Source organism: Podarcis tiliguerta (genome assembly GCF_965153285.1).
Source record: "Podarcis tiliguerta genome assembly, chromosome: 11".
Classification (NCBI taxonomy): domain Eukaryota; kingdom Metazoa; phylum Chordata; class Lepidosauria; order Squamata; family Lacertidae; genus Podarcis; species Podarcis tiliguerta.
This window is the reverse complement of record NC_139544.1, coordinates 6,104,032-6,117,613: the sequence shown is the minus strand read 5'-3', so window position 1 is coordinate 6,117,613 and position 13,582 is coordinate 6,104,032. Positions and strand designations below refer to the sequence as shown.

General features: G+C 46.0%; 1 protein-coding gene across 3 annotated transcripts in view; it reads left to right on the top strand.

Annotated features, from left to right (window-relative positions):
- Positions 1-10,863: 10,863 nt before the first annotated feature.
- Positions 10,864-13,582, top strand: part of FRMD3 (FERM domain containing 3) — a 137,820-nt gene continuing 135,101 nt past the window's right edge. For 2 of the 3 annotated variants that reach the window (XM_083403446.1, XM_083403444.1), the window contains exon 1: positions 10,865-11,914. In XM_083403446.1, coding sequence (XP_083259572.1) covers positions 11,765-11,914 — 150 coding nt within the window. In that variant the 5' untranslated portion in view covers positions 10,865-11,764. Of the gene's footprint in view, positions 11,915-13,582 lie in introns of all 3 variants that reach the window. The other variant, XM_083403445.1, reaches the window with a different exon arrangement.

Below are 13,582 nucleotides of genomic sequence, written 5' to 3'. Positions count from 1 at the left end.
ACTCCTGATCAAATTTGCAGGAAATGAACTTCAGTGGAAGATTTAAAGCAAGCTCATAATTTCCCCCCATTTGGATGATGCTCAGGCAATAGCTGGAGAAAATTTAATTTTGCTGCCTTGATGACAAAGCACTTCCCTTTTGTTTCCAGACTTGCTTGTGATAATACCTGGGGCTTGGCTTTTTAAAAATCTTGGATTGAAATGGAATGCTTATCTATATATTCATGCAGTCAAAGCCAAAGTTGGATAATTTTTTGGACACTGTACTATGGTCATAGATAGGCAAATGGAGTATCAAATTAAAGCACAGAACAAGATTTGAAGAAAAATAATAGAGACCTTGTGAGAGAACATGGCAGTCCAGATGACCACTGGCTGTCAAAGTCCTGTGCCACTTGAAGTTGCATTAAAAAAATTATATTGAAGTAAAAACACCTTTTTTAAAATAAAAAAAAGTTGACACTGCCCTTCCTAAACAGTTCAGCCTCCACAATCTCTCCTCCAGATTGATTTTCTTTTCCAACTTTCACCCACTCCCAGTCTCCATGAAATTCAGCAAAAAAAGCAAAACAAAAACAAGCAGCTGTTGCATGATATCCAGTACATTTAAAGAAATATGTTCTGGAGCTTCCTAATCTACATCGGGGGCAAGGTTGTAAAGGGGAGGCAGTAACTAAGTGACAGGAATTAAGAATGAAAATGAAAAAATGGAACTAATCTCCCAGCAAACACTTGATCCTGTAATGTGCTGTTTTTAATGCACTCCAGCACAGAAGAAGACACAAAGTTGGTGGCAACATTTTAATTTGCTTATGGCACCTCAACCCTTTAGGCTGGCCTTGGCCATGGGCATCCTAGGCACTCTGCAGAAGCTTAGTAGGAAAGGAAGAACTCTCAGGTGGTTGGAACCTCAGTTTTTTAGGGTCTGCTGTATTTTCTATAGGGACGCGGGTGGCACTGTGGGTTAAACCACAGAGCCTAGGACTTGCCGATCAGAAGGTCAGCGGTTCGAATACCCGCGACGGGGTGAGCTCCCGTTGCTCAGTCCCTGCTCCTGCCAACCTAGCAGTTCAAAAGCACATCAAAGTGCAAGTAGATAAATAGATACCACTCGGACGGGAAGGTAAACGGCGTTTCCGTGTGCTGCTCTGGTTCGCCAGAAGCAGCTTAGTCATGCTGGCCACATGACCCGGAAGCTGTATGCCGGCTCCCTCGGCTAATAAAGTGAGATGAGCGCTGCAACCCCAGAGTCGATCACGACTGGACCTAATGGTCAGGGGTCCTTTTACCTTTACTTATATTTTGTATATAAGAACAAACATTTGTCCAAGGAGTCAAGTCTTGGAATTTGCTGTTGAGCTGTCTTCAGCCTGAAACAATACTGATAGTCTAATTTTGCATGAACATATCTAACATAGATCTGATGTCTGGAAAGGCTTTCAGTTTAGTCACCTTCATTCAAGCCATCACTGACTTCAGGCACTCTTTAATGAAAGCCATAGCTCCTCCTGGATCTCATAATAGTAAGATAAATAGCGTGAGTGTTATCAGCATAATAATGGCACTTGTTTAAAACCACGAGAGAGAACATTATCTCTGGAGGCAGTCAACAGGATAATTCTCAGGAGGAGCAAAAAAAGTGCCTGCCATGTAGGAGTGGAACCACTGCAAATTGGAGCCCTGGCTACCAACCCACAGAGATGTATTTGTTTGTTTATGAAATTGCTATCTTGCCCTTTCTCCCAAAGGAGCCCAGAGTGGCAGACAAGAAAGTAGTAAAAGCAATACAATTCTGATAAAAGAAAACATATTTAAAACAAATAAAAGCATTTAAACACAAAAAGAGCATTTACGAACTTTGAAAAACAGCCACAAACTCTCACAACTAATCATTTCAGAGTTGCTAGGAACATATCTTCCACCCATCAAATGACCCAGAAGGGCACATATATTTAATATATTGGGCATCTTCCACTCTTTTTATGATTTATATATCACCTAACATGCTTACAAATTATACCAAAAGCAGTTGTACGTCTTTCAGATTTAAGAAGTTATATTTAAGCTCCAGTCGCAAAGACAACAGTCCAACTTGTATGGGTTTTGATTGGGGAAGCAGTTAGTATGTGCTGATTGCTGCAACCCTAAATTATGTACATGTACCAAGGAGTAAATCTCATTAGACACAATGAGATTTGCTTCCAAATAAACAAACATGGGATTGCTTCGTAATCTCCACCACATATATTGGTACTGTCTTTATGAATTCCATTTCTAGGCTGTTATCCCTGTTGAGTTTGCTAGATGGAAAAAAGCAGGATGGAATTCTGAAAGCATGCATACATATGTAAACATCTCTGTTGCTGATGAACTACTGATGTTCTGACTGTGCACTTCTTCAAAAATATTTCAGATTCCCAGTAAATCACACAGGAATAATTTAGATTCTCACACCCGAATATTCTTGTAATACAACAGATTCCTGTAATACAGTATTCCCAAAGGCCTTAATTGCTTTCAGATTCCCCTATACATAGATATATAAATTTTCCTCATTATCTTCAGCCTCCATCAGAACACCCTGGAAACACATTCTGCAATCTTATGGGAACTCTGATGCCACTGATGCAATTCGTGGTCGGTGAAGTTCTCTGAGGGCAGTGCTTAATGAGAATGCCAGCCTCTAGGCACCAACACAGTGCCACTGCTGTTAATTAAACTTTAATATCTAGCATAAAAGAAGCGAGGGAGGAATGCATGACTGGTAGAATTTATACCAGAACAAATTTATGACGAAAGACCAGATCTCTCCCCCCCCCCCCGATTTTGTTTTTGAAGCATTCCAACTTCATCTAAGATACAGTCTCTCCGACAAAATTAATCCTATCTTTTGATCTTCTGTTTTATCAGCTGGAACTTACAACTTTATTTCAACCTCACTTGGAATTACAGTACCTTTTAAAAATGAAAAGTGACAAACAGAAATCCACTTGTTCAACACAACTTCCAGTTTCTGTTCTTTCTCCTCCAACCTCTCCTCCAAATTTGCTCTGGCGGGTTCAGTGGCGTAGCGTGGGTTGTCAGCACCCGGGGCAAGGCAAGTAATTTGCGCCCCCCCCCCCGCTGCACTGTCCCTCCCCCAGATAGTCCCTCACTCTCTCTCCGTACCGCACGCCTGGCACCCTCCCCTCCACAGTGGGCGGTGACCCGGTGGCTCGGATCGGATTCGCACAGCCAGCACTGCAGTGAGAGAGAGTGAGTGAGTGAGCCAGGTAGGGGCAGAGAGCTGCGAGTGCGAGCGCCCCCCCAGATGTTGCGCCCGGTGCGGCCGGCCCCCCCTGCACCCCCCACGCTACGCCACTGGGCGGGTTCTCGCCCAACCTTTCACAGCAACCTTTCACAGCAGACCTGTGTTGAGGTGATGTGTTGAGGTCTTCCCTTTCGCATGTTGGGTCTCATTCACAGATGGAGGGCTCTTTGATCCATGAGAGGATGTGATTTCTTTTTGCTGATTCCCCTTCCTTTCACAGCCCAATGCGCACCCCCCCCCCCAGTCTGCTCCAGAGGATTGGAAGACACTTTGGAACACCATGAGTGGTGGCATGGGAGACAAAAGCTCTCATCCCTTTCCGTTCATGGAAACCACTGCATTCAAGAGTCCTCCATGAGTGGAAGGATATCGTTGGTTACAACTCGCTGCATATAAACTCAGAATGGCCCTTATTCTGATACTTACCTTGCACACATGTTCTGTACTAAAATAAGTATCAATGGCAGCTGAAGCCATGCAATTTATACTCTCACTTGTTGAGTCTGGGTTAGTTGAATCAGTTGGGATGGGTGCCTCTTCAAAATATGCCGCTAACTGCATGTCAGCTACCTAAAGCATACAACAAAGTAACTGTTTCCTAAATGCAGTTTTCCATGGTAAATCTTCGTGAATATGATTAAATTTATAATCATCTGCCAAGGGTTCCAGAAACATTAGAGGAGTGCAGGAACGGAAACCCAACTCTGGCCAGAAGTATCATTTTTTCTCGCTTTGACTGCTCTTAAATTCTCTGCGTAAATGTTGCATGTATATTCCCCTCCCTGCAAAGTACACATTAAGGACCTGTGTTCTGCATTACAATGAGAGCGTTACTCCTGCCATGTCTGAGAAAGAGAATGTTGAGCCAGATTTGAGTATTGTGAAAGTGGCTCGATAGCACAGAATAACTCCTGCGAGATAAGCATATTTAATTGGTACAGAAAACATGTACAAAATAATTATCTCTATACAACACGTGACACCGGTCTGTTATTTGCATTCATTTTGTCTCATATACTCTCAGAGCACCACATTAATTCAAATGAATTCAGTGACTCTCTTTCAGCCCCACCCCACGGCTCCTTATACCTATGTGAGCATCTAGCACATGTTTTCCCACCAACACAGCATTGTGATGACAGATTATGTTCCTGTGGAACTTCTGTCTTCCTCAGATGTTTTCCAGAGACATAAAACTTATTCCATTTGGTGATAGGTAGCATAATGTTTCAGCCAATCCTTCTGTTAGAAAGATCCATTCTATTCCTGTTAGGGTGGGCAGCTTGGGTAGCCATTTCCCAGGAATCTTTGGGAGAAGTGCTTTGAATGCATGGTGTAGATGTGACTTACGGTACAATGCAGTGCCTTTATTCATTCAGTCCCAAACACCGAGGATCCAACATGCTGCCTTACTTTTGAGGTGACTCCACTTGTATAACCTCACCAAACCTTTAGTGTTTGTTTGCTTTTTCAAAGTACCATATTACCATGTCAGTAGCCATCAGTGGAGTGGAGCAGAGCCATGGAACCATGCTCCTGGCACTGCCATCGCTACAGCTTATCTGGACTATGCTGGTGTGAGGCTGTGAGTGGTGAGGTGAGGGCTGGGGTGTGTGTGTGCACTGCTGAAGTCAATCTGGCCATCCTATATAGGCCTGGCCTTCATGGCCTAGGACCCTCGTACCTATGGGACCGTCTCTCCTGGTATGTCCCACGGAGGACCTTACAGTCTTCAAATAAAAACATCTTGGAGATCCCGGGCCACAGGGAAGTTAGGCTGGCCTCAACCAGAGCCAGGGCTTTTTCGGCCATGGCCCCGATCTGGTGGAATGCTCTGTCACAAGAGACTAAGGCCCTGCGGGACTTGACATCTTTCCGCAGGGCCTGCAAGACAGAGCTGTTCCACCAAGCCTTTGGCCAAGGCACAGTCTGACCCCCTCCTTTGGTAATCCTCATAGCACTCTAGCCCAATGGTTGCCATTAATTTGATTTTGAATTAATTTTAGAATGAATTGATTTTAGAATGTATTTCAATTAATTGATTGTGATTTTATGAAAACTGTGTTATTTTTACTGTTAGCCGCTCTGAGCCCGGCTTCGGCTGGGGAGGGTGGAATATAAATAAATTATTCTTATTCTTATTCTTATTTTGCCCTGCTCCAACCCAATGCTATTCAGCTAAGCTGCTGCAATGCCGTTACTGGGACGGCAGCTTCATATTCGCCCCACTATAATGGGCACTATTACTGCTTTGAAAATATTTTTAATAAACATTCTTAAATTGGTCTTGAGGTTTGGCACGTGTCTGCGGCAGGCTCAAGGGATGATGTTTCCTCCAAAGTGCTTAGATTGCTTTGGCTCCATGCTGCCCATGCATTAGAGAAGCCTCAATGAAAGCAATCAGATCCCTGCCCTGCAAGAGACGGCAAGAGTGAGGCACTCTGAACATTGCCTTGCCCAAGTAAGCAATGTGCTGGTATTGTTCTGGACTTCTGGGAAGAAGCCATGACTGTTTAAAGTGGAATGAAACTGCTTTAAATGTGTAGCGCAGATGAGGCTCAAATGTGTACCGTGCTACCTTGTTCTGGAACCAAAGTGTTCTAAAACCAAGGTGTGCTTTCCCATAGAAAGTAATACAAAATGAATTAATCTGTTCCATACTTTTAATAACAACCCCTAAAACAGCAATTTAACAAGAATTTTACTATCTAACGAGACCATTGATCCATAAAATGAAAGCAATAATCAATGTACTGTACTATAAAATAAATAAGACAGTATTGTGGATGATAAAAATTAAAATTAATTTTTTGTTCTTACGTGCACTGATGATAGTCATTGTTTGGATGGGGGGCTTTTATCCATTTCTGCAGCCACACAATCAATCAACCAGTAGCTGAACTGGGTTCCACACAGTCACAAAAATGAAGTCACAAGCCACAGTCACAAGTCAGTCCCATAAAAGGAAAAACAAGTCGGCCAAAAAAATGAAAAAGCGACACAAACAAAAATGCAAAAAATAGCAAAAACAAAAGCTCCAAATATCACCTCTGTGTTGCGTGGGTGCTCGGGACTCAACAGCCAACAGACTCAACAGGAAGCCTCTGATTAGCAGCGGGGGACTCAATTTACAAATGGAACACCCTCAACATGTTCTGCTTCCAAGGCAAAGTTCACAAACCAGAACACCTACTTCCGGGTTTGCAGCGTTCTATTTCCAAGTTGTTCATAAACTAAGCTGTTCTAAAACCAAGGTACCACTGTATAGGATTGCAGTCTAATTCTCACAGACAGCAATGAGGTGGTAAACCTGTATCTTAACTGGAGGGGGGGCATTCCTACAGATATTAAACTGTCATGCTAGGCTAGATTAAAATCCTCTCCTGACATTATCATCTACACAGTGCATAGTTGGTTAGAGTATGGTGCTGAGAATTCCAAGTTTGCAGGTTGGATCCTTGTATGGGACAGCTGCATATTCCTATATTGCAGGGAGCTGGACTAGAATGTTCCTCCCTGCCGTCTAATTCTACTGGTAAGAAACATCTGCTGAGAGAATTAGATCTCTGTAATGCAACCTTTCAAATCAATGCCTTACATTTATATTTGTGCTCCTTCGCAACAGTTTTATTTTTTAAATGCATTTTTTAAAATGCCATTACATCAGGCATAGGCAAACTCGTCCCTCCAAATGTTTTGGGACTACAACTCCCATCATCCCTAGCTAACAGGACCAGTGGTCAGGGATGATGGGAGTTGTAGTCCCAAAAATATCTGGAGGGTCGAGTTTGCCTATGCCTGCATTAAAGGTAAAAGGTACCCCTGCCCGTACGGGCCAGTCTTGACAGACTCTAGGGTTGTGTGCCCATCTCACTCAAGAGGCCGGGGGCCAGCGCTGTCCGGAGACACTTCCGGGTCACGTGGCCAGCGTGACATCGCTGCTCTGGCGAGCCAGAGCCGCACACGGAAACGCCGTTTACCTTCCTGCTAGTAAGCGGTCCCTATTTATCTACTTGCCCCCGGGGGTGCTTTCAAACTACTAGGTTGGCAGGCGCTGGGACCGAACAGCGGGAGCACACCCCGCCGTGGGGATTCGAACCGACAACTTTTCGATCGGCAAGCCCTAGGCGCTGAGGCTTTTACCCACAGCACCACAGTGCCTGCATTACATTATAACTATTAAGTGCTCAGGTGTCTACTCAAGTTTCATGCTAAGAGCAGAGAAGCTCAATGTTTCTAGTTGAATTCTGATGTTGAGGTCTATTAGAGGATGACAGAGGACTGAAGCCCCAGTGTTTGTAGACTGTAGTAATGAGATACAACATGATAGTATATCTGATTTTAGCATGGTGCAGATGTGTTTTAAGAGTATGCCTCATTTCATGGTTTACATATTTGATTTCTTGCAGCATTGCATATAGCATATTTGGGCTTGTTTACTCCTTCCTGGGCTCCTATATTATGCACATTGCCTGAGCAGAAGGAATTTGCTGCTTCATCCTCCTTTTGAAATGTTTATTACGTTGCCAGAATTGCACAGATGTGCACTTGTGCGATGTTGGGAAAATGTGATTGTGACAGCTTTCAAATTACTCCATTAACATCTTGATTGCCACTGTAATTAGCAACAATCTTGTGGTTTTGGAGTTCCACAATGTGAGTCCTACAAGTCAGTGACTCACTGCAAATTTGTTTTGTTGATAGTTCGACTTGGGCATGGACAAAAAGTAGGAAAAGACAGACGACAGACAGGCAGACAGATACGTACACTCCATAAAACTGTGAATGACCAAAGTATACTTACTGATTTATTTAAATAATTCATAAACGATGCACCATTTGAAAATATTGAGGCAGTGTAGAAAACAAAAAGATAAAAACAAAATATAAGATTTTAAAAATGCATTAAATCCATCCATATGAGAAGGGATACACTTGCAGGACCATAAGGAGAATAATTGTGACAGGATCTTCCACCTGTAGTTCTAGACAAGCACAGTGGTAATAACTGATTCCTGGCTATGCTTATACAGTACAGTCATACCTCGGGTTGAATGCGCTTCAGGTTGAGAGCGTTCGAGTTGCGCTCCGCGGCAACCCGGAAGTAACGGAGCGCGTTACTTCTGGGTTTTGCCGCATGCGCATACGCTCAAAATGACGTCATGCGCATGCGCAGAAGCAGTGAAAAGCAATGTGCGCGTGGGCAGACATGCCATCGTTAGTTACGTTTGCTTCTAGATGGGAACAGAGCTCCGGAACGGATCCCGTTCACATCCAGACGTACCACTGTAGTGGAGAGCAGGCCTTAAAACTGCACCTATCAGTAGTATAGATCTTAGGAGTCAGCTGATCTTTCTCATAAGTATCTATCTGTTCCGCTAATTATGCAGATGCAGGAAATGTCAGGCCTCTGGCCCACATGTGACCCCCTGGGGCAATCTTCTCAAGGCCTGCACACAGACCAGCAATTCTGATTGTTCAGAGAAAGCCTTGATGAGCAGCCACAGCCTGGAGATCTTAAATTGCTCCTCCAGATTTAATGCAATTAACTCTTGTATATGATAGGGATCATGTATAGTAAAACCAGCACTTTATTAAATATTAACAGAAGCAGAGGTAATTAGCTTTTTAGCCTTTCCACTCTGCTTTCGCCACTCTATCCTGAATTCACCACGACATGGTTAGGTCTTGATTAATATACTACTATATCAGTTGTTTACTGTGGAAGGGGGTTTAACTGTACATTCCTCTCTCCCTTTCTTAATTACTTTACTATACAGTTGCCTGCTTATCACATCAAAGGAGAAGTGCACTGAATTAAGTGCGTCTCTTCATCCTTATGCTATTTCCTGACACTTTCCCACAGGTTGGTAAGGTAACAGCTGAAGATTCACAGTAGGAAGCCATGACCCCATTCTTCCAGGCCTGATTTGGGTGCCAAGAAAGGCGCCAAGGAGCTAATAATATCAAGATTTACATCCTTCCACTTGGCAGAACAAGTCATTTTTAGGAACTGGGAAAGGCCGCCCCCAACAGCTGCCAAACCTATTGTGTCTAGCTGTTACTCGAGTGCAACAAAGCAACTAGATTAGATGAAGGATGGGGTAGGGGACAGGTAGGAGAAAACAGAGAGGGTGCAAAAGAAAATGACCGGTAGACTTTTTGTTGTATTTTACAGTCATACCTCTAGTTTCATTAGGTTCAGGATTTTTGGGTTGCGAATGAGGCAAACCTAGAAGTGTATACTTCCAGGTTTCGCCATGCGCGCACACAGAAGCATTCTGCGCGCTTTGCACATGCGCAGGAGCACTTTATTCTGTCACATGCATGTGCAGAAGTGGAGCTCAACTTAGAGATTTTTCGGGGTGCGAATGGCACCCCAGAACAGATCACGTCTGTAAGTAGATGTACCACTGTATTTAAAGTATTTATGCACCTGACCTTACATTCAAAATTCCCAAGGCAGTTCATAAGTACTAATACAAATCACTTTAAAAACAGTAATAGGCAGTACCGAAAACGATCTATGTGCAGGGCGTTAGGCAGAGGTTAATAAAGCCTGGGGAGATAAAAAGGTCTTTGGAAGGAAAAGGAGAAATGAGTAAAAGCTTATTTATTTGGCACGGAGAGCATTGCCATACTCACTGTGAAATAAGCAGTGATGCTCCTTCCCTGCCTGCTCCACAGAGCTGCGAGTGCCATGCAGCCTGCCCTGTGCCCACTAGGCCAACCTGTTGCAGTGACGGACTCTGTTTTGTTAGCAGTGAAGTTTCATCTGCCAGTCTGGTGGGCCTCTGTAGTGTGGTCTAGTGGTTGGAGGATCAAGGAGAGCAGGTGTTCAAAGCCACTCATAGGCCCAGCCTCTTAGCCTAACCCAGGGGTCAGCAAACTTTTTCAGCAGGGGGCCGCTCCACTGTTCCTCAGACCTTGTGGGGGGCCAGACTATAAATTTTTTTGGGGGGGGGGAATGAACAAATTCCTATGCCCCACAAATAACCAAGAAATGCATTTTAAATAAAAGCACACATTCTACTCATGTAAAAACACGCTGATTTCCGGACCATCCATGGGCCAGATTTAGAAGGCGATTGCGCCGGATCTGGCCCCTGGGCCTTAGTTTGCCTACCTATTGCCTAGCCTCTTCTATAGGCTTGTTGCACAGATAATGGGGGAAAGAGACATGTATGGGGAAAGACGAGGTAGAAACCTAACAAATTACTAAATGCATAGGATGGGAAGGGTGAACTCTCATCCTTGGCCTCAGGCGGCAAAATGTCCTGCACTAGCCCTCAGGGGAACAGCTCAGCTGGTAGAGCAGGTGACTTTCAATCTCAGGCTTGTGGGTTTGAGCCCCATGCTGGACAAAAGATTCCTGCATTGCAGGGGGCTGGACCAACTCTACAATTCTATGAAATGCACAAGCCCCATTGATGGTCACCACCACCCCAGTTTTCGCCAAAGAAAGCTTCCTTATTGCTTTCCAAACGCAGTAGCCTAGGGAAGTGTCCCCCAAGCGAGTGGGTCCCCTGTGGGCGCCAAGGGGAAGGGAAAGGGAATGAAGGGGCTGAAGACAATATAAGGCGAGGAAGCGAATATGTGACTGAAGTGGGGAAAACAAACGAAGGAATGAGGGGAGGAGAGAAAAGAAAAGTTGAGGGAGGAAAATGGGAAATGGCGCAAGGAAGGGGGTAAAGTATGAGAGGTGGCGAAGGCTGAAGGAAATAAATCTGAGGCTGGGGTGGAAGAAATGGAAAGGACGCGAAGAGGAGCAGGAAAGGAGGAAGGGAAAGGGCCAGGAAGCGAGGGAGAACCAGGAGGAGGCTGAAGGCGAGCGGCAGCGCAAAAGGAAGGGAATATGAGGGCGAGAAGGGGAAGAAGGAGCGAGGGGCGAAGGCGCGCGAAGGGGAGGGCAGGCGCCCGAGGGAGGGGCAACGGCGAGAGAGAGAGAGAGGCGGCCGGGCGGGCGGGCGGGGAGGGAGGCGCGAGAGGGAAGAGCGAAGCCTGACGCAGCGGCGGCAGCGCAGTGAGCAGAGCCGTCCCCACCGCAGCCGGCCGCTGTGAGCGCGCGACGGGCGCTCTCCCTTCGCCTCCGGCGCCAGCGCCAGCGCGGCCCCCTTTAGGCCGGGACAGGAGCTGCCTTGGGCGAGGCGAGGGGGGGCAAAGGGAGGACAGCAGCAGCCGCCTCCTCCTCCGCCGCCTCCCCTTCGTCGCCGCTCCTCCCGCCCCGCTTCTTCCTCAGCATGATGTTCACCCAGCAACAGCAGCGGGAACCGCCGCCGCCTCCTCGGGCTTGAGGCGCTCGCCGCCTGGCGAGGGAGGGAGGCGCTCGGTCCCTCCTTCCTTGGCTCCCGGGGTCCCTTCCTCCTCCTCCCCGTCATCCATCTCCCCTCCCGGCCAGGAGGGGCCGAGGCAGCAGGGCTGGTCGCCGGGCCCCCCCGCTCCGGACTGCGGTGCATGTTCGCGCCCTGCGAGTGCGTGAGGCGAGGCGGCAGGAGGACCATGAAAATGATCCGGTTCCGGAGCTCGAGCATCAGGTCTTTGAGCCAGGAGATGAAGTGCACCATCCGGCTGCTGGACGACTCCGAGATCATCTGCCACATCCAGGTGCTTCTACCCGGCTGGGCTCTGGAGCAGGCACCCCACCCCTTGCGCCCCTTGCAAAAAATGGGGCTGGCTGGCGGACGCCCCTCGGCATCCCTGCTGGCTTCGTGCCACCCCCTTGCCCTCCCGCCGTCGCGCAAACTCTCGCGCGCAATTCCCCCGAGCGCATCAGCGCAGGGAGAACTTCCTCGCAGGCGAAGGGCTGGGTACCACCAGGTGGGTGGGTGGGAGAGCTTAGAAATGGAAAATTGGTGCTAAAAACCTGGGAAGTTAACCAAGGAAGGGCCTTCCCAGGCTACTGGTTTGCAGCGCAGCGATTCCGTAGCTGCTGCGCATTCCTTGCGTGGCATCCAGACGTGCTTCCTCGAGAGAAAGCCTTTCTGCTTTGCAGAGGCTGCAGCTCTGTAATAGCAAAAGCTGCGTGATATTGTTGCTTTTGGGGAAGGGGAGGGGATGCGATCCTTTTCCCCACTCAGAGGGGCCATTGTGAGTTGGGGCGCTCTCTGGATAGCATGGGTGGCACAGCTCTGGTTGGGTGATGCCCGTGACAATGCAGATGACTGGAGAAGCAACTTTTCTTCACCATTTATTAGTTGTGCTGTGTTTTCTACCACTATAGGAAACTTGTGCACATTGAATTTGACTCTTGGTCTGTCTGGGTGGTACTGATGATTCTGAGTCAGGGCGGTCAGCACTTTTTATTTTTTAAGAGTTGAGCACTGCCTTATTGTGTTGTCCAAATACTGTACAGGAGTGGTCATGTAGTCCTTTGAAAGAAAGACATAAATAAAACGTAAGCACCACAAGTGAAGACTAAAGTATTCTGGTGATGAAACAGTGTGCCGACAATTTTTGCTCATTGAAAACAGGCTGTTATGGATAGAGGTGGACACTTGCTGTTCTACTTTCCCTATATGCTCCAGAATAGTGTATGGTATTTCTAGGGACATAGAATTCGACGGGGTGCTGGGTGGCTGGTCTTGTTGCACAGGAGGTTTCAGAAAAGCAAGGCTCTTGGTATCTGTGTATGGTGTCACTAGGTATATTGCAGCACAGTAATCCTCAGCCTTTAGATGCTTACTTATATTTACATTTTGCATCTGTATATCGGGATGGTTAACAGTATGTGCAGCAGCTTTCCCTTTTTCCTGTGTGGTTAAAAATAAATAAATCTCGGACCAATACACAATCCAGCAACTGAATTAGGAGCTAGGGAACCCCCTGGCAGCAGCTCTAGCTGTGTTCGGTAATAGAAAAATATTTATGCTGTTTGTGGGGCTTAAGCAAAAAGAATGATCAGGGCTGGCAACCAGACAGAGAATGTATAGCTGATTCCTGACAGGCTAAATCAAATAATGAATTGATTACATGGAAATAAATTTTGTATATTATTCCTTTTTGAGATATTGAAAGGAGTACAGTATAGCTTATTAATTAATAAACATAAGGAAAGCCAACACTCGCTGTGCAAGGGCCATTTTTAGTTTTCTCATTTTCATGAGCCAAAATAGCATGGAAAAATAAATATCCCAGCAAATTAAAACTAATTATCACTTATTAATCAACAAAACATTCAGTTGATTAATCTACAAGCATAACTGATGAAAGATTTCAGTTCTATTCTAGAAGGAATGTATGGGTAACATAACCTCTGCTGAGAGTGGTTGGTAG